The sequence below is a fragment of the Chenopodium album genome, chromosome 14 (genome assembly GCF_948465745.1).
Source record: "Chenopodium album chromosome 14, dcCheAlbu1.1, whole genome shotgun sequence".
Lineage (NCBI taxonomy): Eukaryota > Viridiplantae > Streptophyta > Magnoliopsida > Caryophyllales > Amaranthaceae > Chenopodium > Chenopodium album.
The window spans coordinates 43,197,445-43,219,305 of NC_137847.1; the positions used below are offsets into that span (position 1 = coordinate 43,197,445).

Below are 21,861 nucleotides of genomic sequence, written 5' to 3' on the forward strand. Positions count from 1 at the left end.
CCTTGGTTTATAAAAGTTAGATGATGCTAACAAACTAAAGAGGATTTAATTAATTGTTTTGGTCTACTTTTGGTTTCATTTTTTTTTCTTTTAGCTTTTCTTTTAACAAATTGGAGGATAAAATAGAGGGCCGGATATTTCTTCTATGCATGTAACTTAATGCCGCTTTCCTATAGTTTATTGTTGCCCCTCTACAAAACAACAGGGTTAACACGATAAACTATTGAGATTCAAAGAAGAGACTAATTGGTAAATGTTGTTTAACTAAATCAATATACAAGAAGTTTGTAAGCAAGTGTTTGTAAAAACCTTGGAGAAAATTCTCTCTAAGGAAGCAAGTTTAATGATATTTTCTTGATCATCTTTTTAATTTTCCTTACAATAACATTAGGAACCATCTTGATCTATTTATAGAGAAAGAGGAATGTACATAAAAGAGTGTCCCTCAAGAGACATGTCTTTTCACCCTAATGACATCAACGTAACTTAATTATAATAAATATCGTAATTAACTATTACATTCTAAGTTCATGAAAAAGTAGCAAAATACATGTCTTACGCTCAAAAGACAATATAAGTTAATATACAACTACGTTTTATTGCAATATTTCATTTACTTACACTCCTTTCAGAACAAAACCACATATCATGAATTTTCTTAACTCCCAATGATATAAATAATGTAATTCCAAAAGCACATTTAATAATATATAAATGTTCCAACAACTTTCTTATTGATGCTACATTCCTTTTGCATAAAATAAGGTGTTATTATCTAAATATTTTAAGATTTGGTATGCTTTAAGCTCAAATTATCTTATATAGTTTGAGCTGGTTTGATATAATCCCCTAACATGTACGTATATTGAATGTGGTGGTGTCCTACTTACCATCCTTATGTATTAGCTAGTGTTATATGTATATTGTGCGGTTCATGAGCTAAGGCTAACACATCAAAGTGCAAAAATTCAAGGGTAAACCTTGTGGTCTTTTTTTTCTTTTTATAAAGTACACCTTGGTTTATTTTGTTGAGCAATACTTTTGTGGAGGAAAAAATGAATAAGCACATTAGCTTTCCAAATATAATATGTGGGACATGTACTAGATAATCTCTCTTTTACTAAATGAATGGCCAAAGATACAGTGTTCCTAATCTTTCTACTTAACATACAGTCCAATTATTCCCTGCTTTATTAGTCCTTAGCAATTGCAAAATTTATGTAGAAGATATCAAAGTGGTAGAAATCATTTTTATTCAAAGATAAAGCCTCTTTTTTGTCTAGTTCCCAAGGGACATTAGCTTTGTAAATTGTACTTAAACTCAATTAATTATCCTTCTTTTTGCAGTCTTTTAGTTTGGGGCTTTGGTTTGAGATTTGCTCTCAAGTGTGATAATTTGTAGCAAATCTATAATACCTTTGCGGCTGGCCTAACACGCTATTAACTTAGGCAATAATGAGGCATTTCAAGGGCTAAATTCTTTTTTTTTTTTTTTTGACATAAGAAGGGCTAAATTCTAGTTGATGGCTTTGATGATGCTTCCTCTCTCCAATTATTATATATCATGTTTAGGGAATGTTAAAAGACAAGTGGTGGCTAAGCTAGTAGTAGTCCATCACATGCTTAGATAGACATCAAGATTTACCATTGTGAGCCAAACCAACTAACTCATCTCGAAACTGCATAAGTATGAATTCATTAAACTTTATACAATTATTACATCCTCCACCCAGACTTACATCATGCATCGTGCTCTATTGTATTCTTGAATTCAATTCAAGTCCTATATATTTACAACTTAGCTCTATCTAATTCAAAATAACAGGACAATTTCTACTCACATTTTTATGTCAACTCGTTGCAAATAATTTGGAACATAAATAGTATTTTTCAAAAATATAAAAAGTAATCTATGTAAAAAGAATTGTATCACATAATTTCAATCGTGTGGATAATCAACTAGTTTAACTAGTTAAAGTCTTGAGGGGTATTACTAAATACCTGGAATCAAATCTCGTTCTTCATAAATTCATTAGAACTCCCTTTGTGGCTCTACTCCTATATGTTTGTCTCATTCGTATTATCTCATACGAAGAGATAATCAAGGAGAACGAATTGATAGAAAATTCTACCAATATACTTTCATTTGGTTTGGGATGTTCAATCGTCAATGAAAACATTTGATCGCTTCTTGTGCTTGAAAATGTAATATTGACGTTTGTTACAGACATTCAATATGAACAGAGGAAATACACATTTCATGCTGTAATTTTTTTTTACTCCGTATTTGTCAAAGGAATGTTGTAGCTAATCATTTCTAGGGATCACGTGTAATCATATAGGTGGTTAATGCAAATTTTCATTGCTTACACTCCGTTCCATCATTTTCTTGCTAGAGCATGTTATTATTGATGCTTTACTCAATATTGATACTCTGCAATTCTGCATGTGCCAATTCGTGTACCCAAAAGTTGATTCAAATAATGGCGTTTTTAATAAATTGCATATTGCTTGCACTAAAATTATGGTTAAAATGTAGGGTAAAATATAGGATCAAACTCAATTATAGATAATCTAGCAATTACTACATACAAGGACATAAACTATACTGATTGATTAAAATTGCAAACAGCTCGATTAATGGCAAGAGAATCGCTTCCTCTGTATTGTCCAAATTTTCGGCATCCATACCATATCAATGTAAGAGTACCTTGTTTCAGTATCTTTGATCTGTCCAAATTTTCTGCGTCCATACTGAGCAATTCAGCATCTTTGATTTGCAGCTTGGTTCTTAAAGTGTGCATATGCATTGCTGCAGCTACAAGTACTAACAAATTTCTCCGTACTATACATGGTAACTGGATTAAAAAAAAATCAACCAAAAGATAAGAAACAGAGGACAAACAAGCCTCGAAGATGATAAACATGTACTGCATTGCAACTCAGTTACTGCTAACATTATGAACCACTAATGAAATATTTGCTGAGCACATGCGATATACTATATCTGTGAGAATTGCCACCAGACTAAGAGCAATTAGCATATTTGTTCAGTTGCTTGGATAGCCTATGATCTGTAAACTCTGGCACGTAATTAGCAGCAAATCAACAAAAGTAGAACAGTACACCATATGTTTCTCCAGAAGAATCTATAATCAGCCCTCAGTAGCTGAGTTGAGTCAATGAGCCTATTTCCGATAGGATATATGGCAGAAAAAATTGTTGAGATATTCCTGCTAGACTACATGAAAAGAACCACTATAGTATTGATTTACATGATTTACAACCTTGTCAGTTTTGGTTTAACTTCCAGTTCTCAAGAATTATTGTCACGGATCAAGTTGGTTGGTTCGCTCACAACATATTTCGGCAGTTCATACTTTGCACCTGTAAAAGCAATTTGAATACTTCAATGTAAGTTGTAAGAGTAATACTCATTTACAGGAACACAAATGAAAGTTAAAGGTAAAGCTGAATGGGTACTTCACCTCTCTCATCATAGCAAACAGTCAGGTCAGGATTTTGCACAATTACTCCAGCACTGTCAACAATTGCCTGTGCCATGCTCAGTTCAGCTTCCACAGCAGCACGGAGTGCATCCCAGATTTCTGATAAGAGAAAATTTTCATCATTTAGCCTAAAATATGAAACCCATCCATTAGAAATTTCTCAAGTCAACAAATTGACACCAAGTTAACGCACAATGACAATCAATCAATCAATCAATGACAGTAACACAAAAATGACGGGAAGTCCTAAGCACCTAACAGTAATCACTAGTAAGACAGTCAAGTAGAGGTCATATGAAAAAAGCTAACATAGTGAACGTAAGTTGAGTAATCTCCCAGCAACAACTATTCGCAGATCATATCAAAAAACCTTACATTACATGTGAATCACAACAATTGACAATTATCATATCAATGTTTATCCACAAAGAAGCTAGATATAACTTAACAAGAAAAATCCTTCGAGGGTAAATCATCAATTTGATAGCAGAGCAATTTTTAACAAGACGCACTAACACAACACACAAGGTAGTCCCCATCATCAGTTTCAAATCTTAGTATCGAATTGGCAACAGACCATACACAAAATGAGCAACGATTGAGTAGCAAATAACTTTCCATGTGCCAAAAGGCATCTAGACATGAAATTTAAAGAGGAAAAAAAAGGTGTAGCATATCTCAAACATTGATATTTAGCTTTAAAGCCTTACCATAAAAATTTAAAAGAAAAGGATTAGTTTAAAGCATTATGCCCCATCAACACACAAAAACTAGAAAGATACATTAAAATTCAAAGAATTCATCTAGTAGCAAGTGGAGATATTATAAATGTAAAAAAATTGGTGGTTCAACAGACTGCAAGAGCATATAACAGAAACCGCAAAATACCGGAGAAGGCGGAGAATACAAAGGATATGTTCACAATAACTGCCAGTAGTATATGCGGAATGTCTACAATCCATTCACCAGGAAGAACAGTGCAAAACAAATTGTCTCCCTATTGACCAGACATATAGCACACCATGGCCAGGACAAGATTCCTTGACTAGTTTTAGATGAGTTCACAAGTTCTTCGCCTTTCCACCATCAAGACCAGAGTACAATTTCTGAAATCTTCTTTCCAGAAATTATTGAGGATAAAGTGCTGCAAGGGCCAAGTCACTGGGCATAGGATTTAGGTGGACATGTTATCTTCCTTTCCAGAGTGCTGACACTACTAGGCTACTAGAGAACTCCATAATAGCAGGCTAGTGTCAGTGTGGCTGTGGCCCTTGCCTACCTACCTAAGAAGAGATTAGGAGCATAAACCATATACCCTCAATGGCAGGCTCTATCTGATAATCTATAGTTGCTCCCCGGGAACACAGTCTCAAGAAAAGATGTAACCAGCTTGGAGAAATAATTTATCAGAGAGGATCATGCATGATATTTAGGATGAGTAGGTGTTTCCAAGTATTAATTGTCTCATCAGTTAGGATAATTTTTATTTTATGATCAATATCAATCAAAAGCTTTGCTACATTCTACCAGCCTCCAAGCCCTTTTACTAATTGTTATTCAATTAATCTAATCCTACACAATAATTACATTCAATAGTTCTACAGATTGAGTAAAGAAATTCCATTAAGCTTTCTACCAAGGATAGTGCAATGGACCCGGTACAAGGAAGAAGCAACATGAAATACGAGGGAGACAAGGAGCAACACTAGGAGTCAAAACTAATTAAGGAAGCACTAGGGAGTATAGCAACATGGGCTGATTTCTGATAGCAGTAGAAGACAAGCTTAATTAATGTTAGGGTATCTTTGTGGTCTTGCTTGATTATATAAGTAGCAGCATATGCAGTAGAGTATTATGTGAATTGTGAGGAATTATGTTGAGAGAGTGATAACCTAAAGTTATCAAGAGAGTAATAGCCTAAACCTATCATTTTGTAACCCTTTTGCCATTTTCAATCAAAGATACAAGCTTTCATTATTATTCATTTGTCTTGTTAATTCTGAAATATGCAGTCTTAACCTAGTCTATTAAAGATAGAGTAAAACAAATGAAACTTATAAACAAATATTCTCCCAACCTTCACATTCTTCCCACTTCAACTACTGAAGGGAAGATGATATTCAAAAGTGAGAAAGCATTTCGGCATAGATGGAGTAGTGGAGGACACAACAGAAAATAACAATAGTAATAGTACCACAAGTAGCATCAAGTGCAAAAATGTGCAGACATGAAAGGAGACTTCAAGCAGCCACACATACAATTGCAGATATTGCAGCACTGAATTCCACGAACTTCTAAAGACCATAACAGCTTTAAAAGAAAATAACTATGAAGTTTAAAAGCGGAGCATTGCTTGTTAACCAAACAAATACCTTGTCTGCCACCATAGTGAGGTGCTGTGTCCCAGAATTCCTCACGCATCCTATTCAGTTGTTCCCTAGTAATTGCTTCAGTATGCTTCCATGGCTTTGGCTTTCTGATCTTCTTAGCGCTATCTGCCAAGGCACAAAACAAAGAAATGATTTCAAAGGGAAATGCAAAATGGCATTAATGAACAAAAGTACAATACTAAAAATATAGGCAGAGAGATAGAGCAGCCAACACAATTAACCATCCAGATTTTTTACATGTAAAGCTACAAAATACAAACAGCAATGATATAAAGACCAGTACAACTGGTCCACAGATTAAATGACTACAAGTGATAAATTTCATAAAAGGAGCGCCTCAGACTAATACCCTGCAGTTAAACTCTACATTTTTTTTTGGGGAGAACAGTTAAACTCTACGTAAATACCTGAAAGGACTGTGATTCATCAACCTAATCACACAATAAGCCAAAAATTCTACCATGATTAAATTCAAACTCTAACGTTCAAAGTCCTAAAACCACAAACTCAAAAGGGATCAAGAAGAGGATTTAATGTGACATTCGCATTCAGTAGTCAACATACACGTACAGGGGTACATTCTCATATTAGCAAGTGTCTACGCAACTTACAATCATCATACCAGATGGCAGATAGTCACGGGATCAATGACATGCCCAACTTTAAATCAATATAATCATCAAACTCTGGTTCTTACTGTAGATTAAAGAGGTACTAAGCACCAGCTATCAGTTGAGCCAGCTCATCTTTACTTACCAATACCATTATACCAGATAGTCACCTTGTTCACTGATATGCCCAACTTTACAGCATTATAATCATTAAAGTCTAGTTCTTACTGTAGATTAAAGATATACCCCATATTATGTATCAACTGAACAAGCTCATCTTTACTCTCTTCAACATGTTACCAAACTCCAGCAACCCAAATGTAATTTTTTGGTCAGTCAGCAGTCAGAGTGTATTTATCCCAAAATTTTTGGAGCCAAATTCAGCCGACTTTTAAAAGCAAAAATAAGCTTCTAATTGAGCTCATTGACATTCCCAGAAGACGCTGCTCCATATACTTAATTTTGTCCATTTGCTTCTGTTGGAGTTTAAAAGAATAAACAAGAAGATAAAATGGAATAATGGGCAAGTAGCCAAGTACTCCCTCCAACCAAAAGATTACTTTCTGAGTTTCCAGTTATTTTACGGTCCAATTTGGATCATTAAAAACACAACCAAGGGAAAGGTACCAGGAAATCATATAAATTTCTCATTTTGGAGGAATCAGGAATAGCAATCCAGATCGAATATCTAGCAGTACACCTATAATTATAAAAGGGCATTCACAAGAATCACAGGTGAGGAAGAAGTATTAAGCACTTCCTTTAACTTAACTCACTAACAAATTTCAAGGGAAAAAAGCCCGCATAACCTAGTATATTAGCATATCACATTACAATTTTGTCCACTTTTTATCTGCAAACAATTTCCAATTAAGTACATTAAACAGTTACGACTTTAAAATACTTTTAATTATCATGTCTAGGATGAAATAAACCAGGTCAGCTATACAAGTACAAAATGGTGTCACTAAATCCCATTCGTTGATTATGCAAAACCAGGATGTTGTGTAAATCTGCAAAATACTATTGAGAGAGGATTTTCTATAATCTTGTGTAGTTTTGTAGTTATTATATTGTGAGTAATCAACCATACAAGATTAAATATTAGTATCTGCAAGAAGCCTCACTAAAGCATATAGCATCATCAGGCGTCTAGGAATCTGAGAGACAAGAACAGAAAAATGCAATATGCATGAAAATATAAAAGGAGGAGAAAAAATGGATGAAATAACTCATACATGATAGTAATTGTTTAAGTTTGGGATTTGACAATATGTTTTTGTTATATACTTCCTCCATATATAAATATTGCAGAGGGTGCGCAGATATTAAGAAGCCTGTTTTATGAGGAGAGATAGAGGAATAACAAGCAGGACCCAAGTGATGAGGAGATAGAGAGAGAGAAATCATGGACAAATAAGGAAAATTTGCAATAATGTACACGTCTGTAAAAGGGAAATGTTGCAATATTCAAGGAACAGAGGAAGTAATGCATAAGAGGGAAAAAGTTCATTTAATTTTAAAATGTAATATAAAATAATACAAAGTAGATCTTCTTACAAAATGGTGTTCAACTGTATGTCTGTATCAAGGAGATACATTTTTTGTCTATGCCAAAAGATGGAGACATGGGCATATAAGGGATGATAAACAGCAAAGGTGGGAAAAAGTTACTCCCTCAGGCTTTTAAGATCATAGTATAGTTACAATTTATGAGTTTATTTCCTTAAATTCCTGTACTAAAAATGATTGCTAGGAAGTGTATAGAGAGACACATCAAATCTTACATTAAGAGGGTTTGAGAAGATTCGATATTAATTTGCTATGTTATTGATGCTAAGATTTCACCTAAGTATACATATCAAATTCTTGACACGCTGATATAAATTTAGAAATTTGGCAATTAGTTTTCACCAAAAGTACAAAACATGGAAACTTTTAATTAGAAATCCAAATAAATTCACTTTAAAGACCCATAGACTAATGAAGGATATAACTGGCATGACTCATGAGCACTTTTAAATTGAGACAGCTGACAAGGCTTGTCATCAATAATGCTTAAACTAATATCTTATCATCCTCTACCCAACTACCTCAGCAACTTAGATTTGTTGCCAACGAAAACATTACTTGGCAGGACACGTTATCAGGTAAAGTCTAAATCAAGTTCAAGAGACTACCTTAACAACTTAGATTTGTGGCCAACGGAAAAATTTACTTGAAAGGCTACGCTACCAAGCAAAGTCTAAGTCAAGTTCAAGAGACTATCTTAACAACTAAGGTTTGTGGCCAATGAAAAATGTTACTTGGAAGGCCACGTTACCAAGCAAAGTCTAAATTAAGTTCAAGAGACTACCTTAACAACTTAGTTTTGTGGCCAACAGAATACATTACCTGGAAAGCCACACTAACAAGCAAAGTCTAAATCAAGTTCAAGATTACACGAGAAAAGACATGATTTGCCAGCTAGAAATGTCTAAAACTGATGAAATAGAGTATCACTAATAATGTGAATAAAAAACGTGAAATGCCTACTACCTGACTATTCCTTAAGAAAACCTTCTTCTTTAGCGTTTCTTCCTCCACCCCCTCCCCCCACCCCGCCACCCGCCCAAAAAGGACATCAAAAAACCAAACAGAACCTAATTCAGGGATGAAAAGCCAAATTCTCCAAGTAAATGAATAATGAATTAGACAGCCAAATATGACTATTAAGGAATTGACATTTAAAATTCTGCATCCAGTTTAATGTAATTTATTTACAACTCAAATCAATTACCTATTGACATCTACTGGTAACAGACTAACAGTAACTAGAATGACTGCACATTCGATGAAGAAAACACAGCAATCATAACAATGCAAGATCGAAGCATCGCTATTCACATTACAGGAATAATCACGACTTTTCTGTTAGCTAATCAAACAATCACACTTCCAAAGTTCCAAGAAGTATTGATACGAGTATCTCCTTAAAAACAAATAATAGTAGCAATATTATAAACTATAATCACGACTTTTCAGTTAGCTAATCGAATGATTGAACATTGAGGAACAACGCAGCACCGTAACTACTCATAATAATAATCAAGAATTATTGTTAAATGTTAACCACTTCATAACAATCATACACTAAAATTATATTCCAATTAAGAAATTCAACAAGCTGAATAATACTAAATATGCATCATTAGTATCACAAATTCACCTCAATCGTCAAAAATCAACCAAAAAAACTGAGCAAAAATCTCAAAATCAACAAATCAACATAACGAACTCGATGAATTGTACAAAATGCAGGATAAAAAATCACAAACAAATAAAGAAATAAACGAATTGAATTGAATTTCTGCAAAATTTAAGGAAAGAAGAAAGAGGAGTAGAAGCTGACCAGCACCAGTAGTTTTGTCGCGCGAAGAAATGCAACCCATGGCCGAGCGAAGAAGACGATCGAATCTTTGAGTTTCTCTCTCCTCTGTTAGTTTCTCTCTCTAACAGCAGTTAGTTGGAGAACAATGGAAGAATCAAGAGTGATGAGACAGGGTTTTGGGGGATATTTAAAGGGAGAAGAGGAGGAGGAAGAAGAAGAAGAAAGCCGAAATGAAAAATAATGGATCGTTGTTTGAAAGTGATTTGGATGTCTAATGATTTTTTATTTTTTTTGATAATTATTATGAGCAAAACCAGGTGGACCTCTTGTCCTCTTTACAGGACTCGGGACTCGGAAGGGAGTCCACTTTAGTTTTATTCTAAGTTTCTAACTAGAGTGTACCGTAATACACGGGATATATATTTTATAGAATAATATTACAAAAAATGTAATACGAGTATGAAGTAACAAAAAATATATTTTAAATATGAAAAGTTAAATTTTACTCCCTCCGTCTCATAATAATTGTCACAATTCTTATTTTTGTCTGTTTCACGATACTTGACATGTCACTAAATATCGAATGATACTACTAATAAAAAAAATATATATTTTCTCACATTTGCTTTCTCCTCACCTACTCCACTCCCACCCTACTTGTTGTTTTCTTGTAATGTAAAAATACAAAAGTGAATATTTATATACTCCATCCGTTTTTAAATATTGCTCCATTTTTCTTTTCCGACCGTTTTTAAATACTTGCTCCATTTCCTTTTTTGGAAAGCTTTTAAAATATTTAATTCATTTCTCACACTTAGTGGACCTAATATAATACTCTCTCTCCTCCTATTCTTCCACTACTTTTGCTTTTTACAATTTTTTTATTTTTACAACCACCCCACTACCTCCATATTTTATTACTTTCTCCAATTTCTCCTAATCCCGTCAGTGTTATTGAAGTTACTTTGTTCTTTTGCAAGCAACTACATTGGTGGTTTGCCGCACAAAAAACGTATTTTATATTTTTTATTTTTTTTTGTTGATGATTGTTGGACTAACAATAAGGTAGTTATTGAACATTTTTTAGAAATATCAATCAATGTGCGTACCGTACCCGTGCTAATGCCTGGATTATATTATATGCGAAGCAAAACAACACAAAGTGAAATGTTGGTAATTACTTCCTCCGTTTTTTTTACCTGACCCGCTTTGAGTTTTACACTATTTACTGCCCCTCCTTTGACAATCTTTTGTGAATAATATATAAAGAAAAACATATCCATGTGAGACCTTTTTGAATTCGTCTCAATAAATACTATCATAATATATAACTTTTATAATTTTTACTTATGGAGAGTTAAAGTTATTGAGCGTTAAAGTTTTGCATTGGCAAACATGATAAAAGAAACAGGTCAAGTAAAAAAGAATAGAGGAAGTATATGAATTCCTTGAAAAAAAAAACCCAAAAAAAAAAAAAAATTATTGGGATGGGTAGTAAACATAATGTATACTTTTTTTTTTCACAAAGTTTCACATGTAGCTGGCCACACCGTGTGGCCAGGTATTTGTTTTGGGGTTACTCAATTGGTCAAGGGTTACTCGGTAAGGGGTCACTGAATCGAAGGTTACTCGGTCGGTCAGAGGTTACTCTGTTAAGGGTTACTCGATCAGGGGTTATTCGGTCAATTAGGGGTTACTCGATCGGTCAATCAGAGGTTAATCAATCAAGGGATATTTGGTTAATTAGGGGTTACTGAGTCTGGAGTTACTTAGTCAAGGGTTACTCAGTCTGGCAGGGGTTACTTGGTAAGAAGTTACTCTGACAGGGGGTTACCTGGTTAGTGTTTTATGTGTGTCAGTCGGCTGGTGTGGCCAACCCGACAGAAAATCATGTTATTTTGATTTTGTTAAAAAGGCGTGATTAAAAGAAAAACAATTATTAAATTTTTAATGGAAAATAGTGGATCTTATGGTGGTTGTATTTTTTATTTTAAATGAATTACATATAATTTTAAGATTACTTTTCAAGTGTTATGCGGAAAAGTGAGGAAAAAAAATGTGCAAAATTAAAACAGATTCCTTGTAATTTTGGGGACTGGAGTTTTTAAAAACCAAATTATTGGTTGATATATTAAAATAAGTAATTTTTTGTTTTTCATTTTTTTTTTATTTTGAGTAAAATGCATAGTATATGTGTTATTAGTAAAAATAGTAATAGTGGAAGTTACTTGGAGATTTATTTTTGTTTTTAATTAAAAAAAATGTGGAAGTTATTTGGAGGATAATGCAAAAAAAAAAAAAAAAAAAAAAAGGAGTGCAAAAGAATTGAGGATTAGGGGTTTGGTTAAACCTCATTAACTTACTCTTAAATTATATATTAGATTTCTGACTTAGGGCTTATCTGGTTCACCTTATTTTTGCTTATCTTAAGTTATCTGATCTGATTTGGTTTGATCTAATTTAATCCGATCTGATTTTCAAATTTGACCAAACTTTGACCTTAAGTGTATGATAATTTATAAGGAAAAAAAAAATCAAGTGCGGTCTTGTTAGATTCGTAATAATGTAAATTTTATTAATATGTAATTTTCATAATTTTTTATTTTTTCTGATCTGATCTGGTCTGAACTTAATTTTTCCTATCTGAACTGATTTGAACTTATTTTTTCTGAAATAATTAAAAATAAGGTGAAATAAACAAGGCCTTAATTAGTTGAAATAATTAACAGCGCGTTTTGTGTGCGACTAACTATATCATGTGACTGCTTATAAAATAATACTCCCTCAGTTTTTAAATACTTGCTCCATTTCTCCATGTACGGAATTTTAGGAGAAATTGGAGAAAAGTAATAAAATATGGAGGTGGTGAGGTAGGTGGAAGAATAAAAAATTATAAAAAGCAAAAGTAGTAGAGAAAATTGGAGGAGAGAGGATATGAAAATATAAAATATGATTTATGTTGGGTCCACTAATTGAAAGAAATGAATTGAATATTATAAAAAAATTTCAAATAAGGAAATGGAGCAAGTATTTAAAAACGGCCGAAAATGAAAAGTGGAGGAAGTATTTAAAAACGGAGGGAGTAATTTGTATAATATTGACTGAGTAATTTCTATAACACTAACCTAATAATCCTTACAACATTGATGAAATAACCCCTGTAACATTGACCAAGTAACACATATAATAAATTAGGCTCCGTTTGGTTTGATGTAAAATGTTTTCATGGAAAATGACTTTTCCATTTTTTTTTTCCATTTTCCTTTATTTGGTTTGTGAAGGATGGAAAACAATTTTTCCAAAAATTGCATCGTTGATGGTGGAAAACATTTTCTTTACAAAACACGGAAGCCACATTTTCCTCCCTCTTTACCTCCATAATTTTTACTTTCCTCTCATCCATCCTCACATTCCCACTTATATTTTACATTTTTCTTGAACTTTTCTTGTATGCAACTAAACAAAAGAAAACTAATTTTCCATTGAAATTGTTTTACATCAAACCAAATGGGGCGTAAGAGTATCCCTCGTAATGGTTAACCACACCACATATATATAAGAATTTGTGAATAACCAAACGACTTCCTCCATTTTTTTTACTCACTTTCATTTTAGTTTTTTTTTCTTCTTTATATATATATATATATATATATATATATATATATACACACACACACGGAGTAGTGGAAGTTTGGAAGGCCCCTTTTACCAATTAACCCCACAAAACTAGATATTTTTTCAATAATACGATCTTTGGTTGGTTTTTCAAAATAAATTAATTCTTAAAATTATTTTCATCTTTGGAGGGTAATCTTTGTAAATAGGTCATGATCAACTGATAACCCAATTTTAGTAAGTTAAGTTAAACATGTCAGTGATGTCATTATTTAAATGATTATTATTTCGGATATTTTTGTGATTTTCCCTGGGATACTGGTCACGTTCTTTGGATAGACGGCCTGGACACCTGCAAAATAACGAATATCCTGTTACCAGAATATTCGCCTTCGACGGTCAAGTTAGTAACCGAAAAATAGAAAGGCTAGAGAGAGAAAGTAGAGAGAAGTTGAAGTTGTTTTAATGCTCTATTGAATGTTATGTCATAATCCACCCCTCCCAACATAAATGATTGGGGTATTTATAGGGGTGGGGAATTGTGCCATTTTAGGGTTATTACCCTAGAATGACGTGCTCTTTTTAGGGCTTACATGCGTCATCTTCCTAACGACGCAATCAGGTTTGGACACGTGTCCTGATAGGGTCGTCGTTTTGCGGCTTTCTCGGGATTTGGGCCTCTTGATGTAAGGAGGCCCTTAACTCTCTTTTCAGGTGCTCTTTTTAGGGCTTACACGCATCACCTTCCTATAGGGACACATGTCGCCTTCTGATTGGGCTAGTGTCACTATAGGATTGGCCCACATATTGGGGTATATTTTTACTCTAAACATTTGCCCTCAAAGGGGGTGACTCGCACGCTATGGGCCGCCTCCTCTGATCCTCTACTCGTCCTTATGCGTCCGAGTATAGAGAGGCTAGAACATTCTTTTTAGTAAGCAGACGAAGCTGTCCGTCTATTAAGGGGATTACTCCCTTGGGCTAAATGCCTTGTTTAGTTCGCCTGAGATTCTTCTAGGGGACATTTTTGAGTCTTGAGGTCAGACGAACGGAACATGCCGACTGTCATTTGAGGGGGACACCTGTCGCCCGAGATTTTGGTGTGGCAGTTTGAATTCCGCTGATCTATTTTGACGAAACGTTAGTCTGTTAGTATCCTTTCCTGTCTGGGATGACGGGATTGGTGTTTAACCATTTGAATTCTAGGTTAACTTTTTCAAATAGTAACTATTCAAATTCTTGGGCGGGAAAGTTGGATTTACCGCTTTGCCCTTATAAATTCGTCTTATAAATATAGAGTGTTTGACTTCACTTTGTTACTTTAGAACTTTGAGGATTTTGAGAGAAGTCAGAGCTTTTTAGAGAGAGAAAGTGATTCCTCCTTGAATCTTCGAGAGCTCAGCCGTGTGTTTGAGGTTTTCGGTCAGAGTTTTTGAGTTTTCCGGTCAACCTTCAGGACTTTCAAGAATTTTCCCGAGTTTTCAACACGGATGGAGGTAACTGCCTGCTCTTCTTACTTCTTTGTACTTGCTTTGCTTTTCATATTCATTTTAAAATCTGGCTCAACACTCGGCTTTGTCCGTTTCTCCTCATGAGGCCGGCCGTTCGCCTAGGACTGAGGAGTCTAGAGTGGACGGGGACGATTCGTCTCCCTTGTGGAGTGGGTCCATTTCTAGTGCCTACCAACTCACCTCCACCTATTCTTCTCTGTCCCTACAGTCGCAAATGGCACGTACCATGCAAACGTACGATAAATACACTGCCAGAAATCCAGACAGCAGTCTGGTAAATCCTAGAGTCCCCTATAATCCAAGTAACATGGATAGGGAAACCACAAATACCGCCACAGTCAGTGGCAGCGAATGTTCGGTGGTCGAAGTGACTGACTCATTCGTAGAGCACCAAAGGAGGCAAGGTGTCTCTTCTATTAGGGAAGCGTCCTGGCAGACTCCGAGACTTCGCTTTCCCCAACTCACTAACTCGGTCATAGATCCGGCCATGTTGCCATCTCTAGAAAGACATTCTTCCTCTTCTCGGGTGGACGTTGGGGCTTCTGTTCAGATTCTTGAACAACCCCCAATACAAACTACCAGGTCGGCCAGGCCTAGAACATGCATCGTTATAGCTGAACCGGCTGACCAGCCCTCTCGCAGCGCTCCTCGTTTGGGAAATCAGGGGGACGCTAAGAAAAAGGACAAGGGCAAGGGGCCCTTGGTACCAGAGGGCGTCTCCATCTCTAAAAGCGGTCAGGGCTCCAAGACTAAGAGCTCGGCCAAGGCTGCTGAATTGGACACAGTTTTGTCCTTAGAATTTGGGGCTGCCCCTCACCCTGATGAAGGGGAGGCGGATAATCAAGAGGTTGAGGAGGCGGAGAATCAAGAAGCTGAGGAGGCGGCCGATGAGGCCAAGGCGGACAACTTCAAGGATCTATACGCCTGTCCGGTTGGTGATACGGCCTTGGGCTTCCTCAATGACGGACTGGAGGAGTTCAAGAGTTTTCTCATGTTGGGAGAAGATTATGAACTCAAGGCGCCGAAGCGCTCTCAATCCGTGGCCGCTTGGGTGAGTGAGTGGCCGCGTCGGAAATCTTTTAGCGTTAATTATGCTGTACTGGCAGTGGGACTTCGCTTCCCTTTCCACCCATTCGTCCAAGAACTCTTAGACGAGTATGATATTGCAATCTTCCAGCCGATGCTGAACAGCTGCTTGAGCTACTTGGTGACATGCCTTCGGCAGGGATTTAAGCCGGACGTCCCAGTTTTCTTTAAGATGCATTTCATGGTCGGCCTGGACTTAGGGACGGATGGCTAGTTCATACCGAGCACCACTAATGATTACCTGGTGGTGATGGGCAGGCCATCCAAGTGGCGAGATTGGTAGAACCGTTTCTACCGCATTAAGACAAAGAATGTGGAGTTCAACTTGCGGATGAATCGGTTTAATGCTAAACCCATCCAGCTCGCCCGAGGGTAGAACCGACCCTACAAGCCACCCGTCCATCCTGACTATGCACATCAACTCCAGTATTTTGGAGTCAGGAGGGTGATCATGGATGGCAAGTCGGTGGCCGTGCCAAAAAACTGGATTCCCTTGTCTAGCTGGCTCAGGGACCCGATATTTATGTTGGCATGCGGCCTATGCCGGAACCTTCCCCAAGGTGGAAACTCGTACCTTTGCCGCTTGAATGTAAATTGTGTCAAAATATTTCTAACTTTTTTCTTCTTTCTTATGCAGACAAAGTGCTAGCCATGCTAAACCCAGAGTTGAAGGGGGAAGTGGATATGTCCGAGCTGGACTTTGCTCGTTACAAGGCTCGGCAGCAGCTGTACGAGCAGACTAAGGAGGTACTAGTCGTTCTCTTATTATTATTATTATTTTTTCTTTTCTTTTTTGCCGAGCTGATAGGTTGGAAGAGGAGTCCTTCCTGGTTTCACTCGGACGACCCCTATTTGGCCCTCTGTCTGAGTTGGGACATTGGAAGGGGCTTTCTTCCCACTTACGCTCAAACGCTTGATTTTGGCTTTACTTAACTTTGAAATTGCTTTCTTTTAGTTGGCCATTCCTACTCCAAGGTCGAAGAGGAAGTAAACGACCTCCGCTTCAAAGGACGGGAAGACCTCCAAGACTAGGAAGTCTACTGCCACCAGGTCTACGTCTTCCACCCAGACGGCTAAGATCACGCCGCGGACTGCTACAAAGCAGTCTAAAGAAGAGCCACCCCGGCTGTCACATAGCGGGGTCTCCAAGTCCGTGGATCCGACTGCTAAGTCGATCCATGAGAAGTACGTCCACGCGGATGATGGGGGTAAGTCGTCCCTGGCAAAACCGACCGGCCCGATCTCGACTCCGCATGTCGAGTTAATGGACAAATCTGATTGGCAGACGGTTTCCTCTCAGTCAGCCGAAGACCAATTCGGTCGTAAGGACGGGGAAGAGGATGATCCTCTACCTCCTCCTTCCTTCAATCTTCCCACTCCATCATCTTTCTCAGACGGTAAGTTGGGTTTTGGGCTTATTTTTACTTGTGATTTTGCGAAATTACTTTGTTCACTCTAACCCTTTTCTTTTCCGTGTGCAGATATTGTAGAGGAGATGCATATGAAGTTACCCAACCAGTCGCTTACGGGCGCAAATCGGAAGGCTATGAGGGAGGCCACGCAGCGGGCCATCCCTCAAGAGCAGCGGGACAAGTTTCGTGGAATAAATGACGGCTTCCTCGGCCCCATGATCAACTGTAGTGCCGAGGTAGTTTTCTTTTGTCTTACGCGGCCGCTTTTGATTCTATACTTAGAATATTTTTCACGCTTCTTGTTTATTAATCTTTTTTCGTCCGAATGCAGCTCTTCCTTCGACTTAGCGCCTTCCAAGAGTGGAAGGACAAGGAGAACGACAAAATTAAAAAGGCTTGGGCCTAAATCAGGAAGGCGGAGAATGAGAACACGGGCAACGTTGCCCCCCTAAAAATCCATTACGAGACAACCCTTAAGGCCTTATTCGACAAGGCAGCTCAAAAAAATGAGGATCTCGTCAAGATGGGGAAGTCCCTTGAAAGGGAGGAGCAAGATAGGTAGGCGCTCCAGTAGAGCGGGACGAGGCGGTTGTAAACGCCTCTCAGTGGAAGGAGGGCTTTGAGGCCTCCGAAAAATTGCAGGAAGAAATTTCCTCGTCTCAGTAGGCCCTCAAGTCCGCCCAAGATTAGGTGGCCTCCCTCAAGCTCAAGGTGGAGGAGTTGAACAAGGCTGTTGCCGACTTGTCCGAAAAGCTGAAGGCCGCTCGGCCGCCTAATGCAATGGAGATCATCCAGATCGAGCACAAGGTCGAGGAGAGGCTTAAGAGTCATTTCTTCAAGGCTTTCCAATTGATGTGCGAAGAGTGGACGGCAGCCTATCTCCAAGAGCGCTTCACCAAGCGCCTTGAGTACATCTACCTTAAGGAGGAAGCCGATAAGGACGGACAACCTCTCCCCGAACTCGAAGTTACTTCCTCTGAGTTTGAGGACGAGGAAGACGATGATGCTAAGGAGAATGAGGCCAAGCCGACTGGTGAAAAGGAGTCGGCCAAGGGGGAGCCTGCCGATGTTGCGGCCAAGGGGGTGCCTATTGATGCTGCGGCCGAGGGAGAGCTTGCTGATGTTGCGACCAAGGAATACTCGGCCTTGGAGAAGTCTGCCAAAGATGATAAGCTAGCCGAGTGAAGAGCTCAGGTCCTCTAGTAGGAATATTTTAAGCTTTCAGTACTTAGATTTTTTCTGTTTTTGTTTGGCTTTTGAACAATATCACATTTGGCCACTTGTTTTGAGCGGTCTTGTATAAATTTGATTTTTCTGCCTTGTTTTGAGCGGCTTGGTTTTATGCAAGTTCTTTTTCAATTTCTCATGCTTTTCATACTTAGCATTTTGAGCAATATTTCATGCTTTTCATACTTAGCATTTTAAGCAATTTTTCATGCTTTTTGCTTTTCGTACGAGGGCTACTGTTCCTCTTTGTTTGGCGTTTGCCTAGTCCAGATTCTCAAGGGTTTGATTAACTCAATAGATTTTATACCTTGAAGGGTATGAAGGCTAGTAAGTTAATCAAATCATAATAATGATTGCCCTTGGACTAGGTGAACGCCGAATTAACACTTATAAATACGACCGTTCTATTGGCTTTGTTTGAGTTGTCCTTTGACACTATCGCTCGAACGCAACTCAAGAAATTTCAAGTACTATCTCAACTTGGAATTTTCTAAGTATTGACTGGGCTTGTGCGCCTAGGCGTGCCCCTTGCCCCTATTTGGGTAAAGATACTTTAGGCATCTTTTGTGGCTGCTTGATGCTTAACCGTTCGACCGTGGCGAGGTTGGACGGTTTTATTAACTCTACAGTCCCTGTGGCCGAGTTGTGTAGCTAAGGGATGCCCTTGCTAAACACTAACTCGACTGCTTTATTATGCCTTTTAAAGGCCGAGCTGCTATGTTGGAAACAGCATCGTCATTATTTTCATTCGACATTTCTGCTTAATAAGTAATCATAAATGAATAGAAAAAGTTAAATAACAATGTTTGACTTCAATTTGGTCAAAATTACATTGTTGGGGCCGTACAACTTTAATTAGAAGACTTAGTCATCTAGACCTAGTTGTATACACAACTTTTTGGAAAGTACTAAATTTAAACGTAATACATTCTCAGGTTGTTCGTATTCCAAGTACGAGGTATAGGATGACCATCTAAGGCTTCGAGACGGTAAGTACCATCTCGGATTTCTTCTTTGCTTCGGTAGGGCCCTTCCCAGTTTGGGATTAATTTCCCATCTTAATTGGCCCGGCCTACCGCTTCCATCTTTCGCAGCACCAAGTGTCCTATCTTCAGCGATTGCTTAAACACTTTGCGGTTGTATGCCCTCGTCATTCTGAGGCGGTAAATTTCACGTCTAAGCGAAGCATTGCCTCTAGCTTCTGGAAGGAAGTCTAGAACGATCTTCATGGCCTCCCAATTGGCCGTTTCATCATAACATTACTCGGAGAGTAGGCTCGTACATTTCAATTGGGAGCACGACTTCAGCACCATAGATCAAAAAGAATGGGGTTTCTCCAGTTGAAATTTTTGCAGTCATACGTATGGACCATAATACATTGACCAACTCATCTGCCCATAGGCCGTCCGTTTTCTCAAGCTTGCGCTTGATGCAGTTAGAGATCAACTTGTTGTAAGCTTCAACTTGGTCGTTGGCCTATGGGTGTCCGACCAAGGAAAAACAATGAGTGATGTCCTGGTGTCATGATCCGGGAATTTGGGCCCCGAAACGTGCGGCTCGCTCTAGTTTTTTGGCGGCAAGAATGCTAGCCTTGAGCGGAAGAAGGGCTTGTGAGCACAAAGCAACACAAGCGAGCAATCAAATCACAGGAGCCCTCACGTCTATTTGGGCGATGGAGTGCAGGTGGTCGGGGCTTGTGACGGCCGATACTTCAAGGCGGGCACAAGCGGGTCCGAACCACGAGTTCTTAGTGCATCAAGTTGGTTTAGAGGGGAGCTATTATGCAAGTAAGACACAATATCTATAAAGGTCTAACAACAAACAAGCATATAAGCAAGGCAATACTTGGTAGAAGGCTTAAGATTTCATTAATAATTCACCCTCTAAAGAGCTTTAATTTGATTACAAGGAGAATCCCTAGTGAACACTGAACTGACGGTAACACAATAATGGGACCTCAGGCTTAGAAAACATAAAGTAAACTCTAAGAAAGCATTTAAAGGGAATCTAATACGTTAAAAGGAGTCGGATTCTAACACCTGGTCACTTAGCCAATTTTTGAGTTGGCCTGTTTCAAATTGGGGTCCATTGTCGAACACCATTGAATGCGGCACGCCATAATGAGTGATGATATTTTTCCAGATAAAGACAGACACATCTGCTCGGACGGCCTCAACTTCAATCCATTTGGTGAAGTAGTGTACGACTACTAACACATACCGCCTCTGCCCTGATGCTGGAGTATACGACCCCAAGATGTCCATGCCCTATTTTGTAAAGAGGAGCGGACTGCTTATGGCCGACGAGTTATTTGCCAGGCGGTGAATAAGGGTTGCGAATCTCTGGCACTTGTCACATCTTTTCACCATCTCCATGGCGTCCGAATTCATACTCGGACAGTAGTACACCACGTGGGTAACTTTCTCAGCTAGGGCACGTCCACCTATGTGCGATCTGCATTGTCCTTGATGAAGGTCATCCAATACATCATGCCCCCTCTCTAGGGTGATGCACTTCAAATATGGTTTTGCAAAGGCTTTTTAAAATAGCTCCCCGTTCTTCATTTTGAACCAGGTCGCCCTCCTCTTCATCAGCCATCTCTCTTTGGGATCGTCCAGGAGTGTTCCATCCTAGAGATCACTCTGTCCATACAAGTAGAGCTTCTATCAATAATTTGCATAGGATCGACAATAATACTCCTATTTTCCTTTACTTCCCAAAACACTGATCTGGGAGTATCGCATGATGCCGAGGATGCTAGCTTAGAGAGCGTGTCTTCTTGATGATTTTCCAAGCGGGGAACTTGTTGCCGGATGAAATTTTCAAGGCCCTCGGCCTCATCTTTCACCATCTGAAGATATTTCATCATGGCCGGCTCCCTGGCTTCATAGTCACCATTAACTTGACTGACTATCAGCTAGGAGTCTAAACTAGCATCAATTTTTGTTGCCCCGGTCGCCTTATGCATTCTAAGGCCGGCCAGAAGGGCTTCATACTCGGCCTCCTTGTTAGAGGCTTAAAACTGAAACCTCATTGCACGCCATGTGGTAGCACATGTGGCGGCGTGCCACGTTGGCAGCCACCAAGTGGCAGCGCGCCAAGGTGACGGCGTGCCACGTTGGCAGCCACC

The 21,861-nt window shown here is 38.2% G+C and overlaps 2 protein-coding genes across 2 annotated transcripts; both read right to left on the reverse strand.

Moving 5' to 3' along the window:
• Positions 1–2,886: 2,886 nt before the first annotated feature.
• Positions 2,887–10,138, reverse strand: LOC145579276 (uncharacterized). The gene is made up of 4 exons (XM_081636519.1): positions 9,902–10,138; positions 5,882–6,004; positions 3,489–3,608; positions 2,887–3,387 (listed from the first exon to the last, which is right to left on the reverse strand). Exons 1-4 carry the CDS (start codon positions 9,939–9,941, stop codon positions 3,317–3,319), a joined length of 354 nt encoding a protein of 117 aa, XP_081492645.1. The 5' UTR covers positions 9,942–10,138; the 3' UTR covers positions 2,887–3,316.
• A 9,844-nt stretch (positions 10,139–19,982) lies between these two features.
• On the reverse strand, positions 19,983–20,995 carry LOC145578096 (uncharacterized). The gene is made up of 2 exons (XM_081635487.1): positions 20,771–20,995; positions 19,983–20,156 (listed from the first exon to the last, which is right to left on the reverse strand). The coding sequence occupies exons 1-2, from the start codon at positions 20,993–20,995 to the stop codon at positions 19,983–19,985; spliced, it is 399 nt and encodes a 132-aa protein (XP_081491613.1).
• Positions 20,996–21,861: the final 866 nt, after the last annotated feature.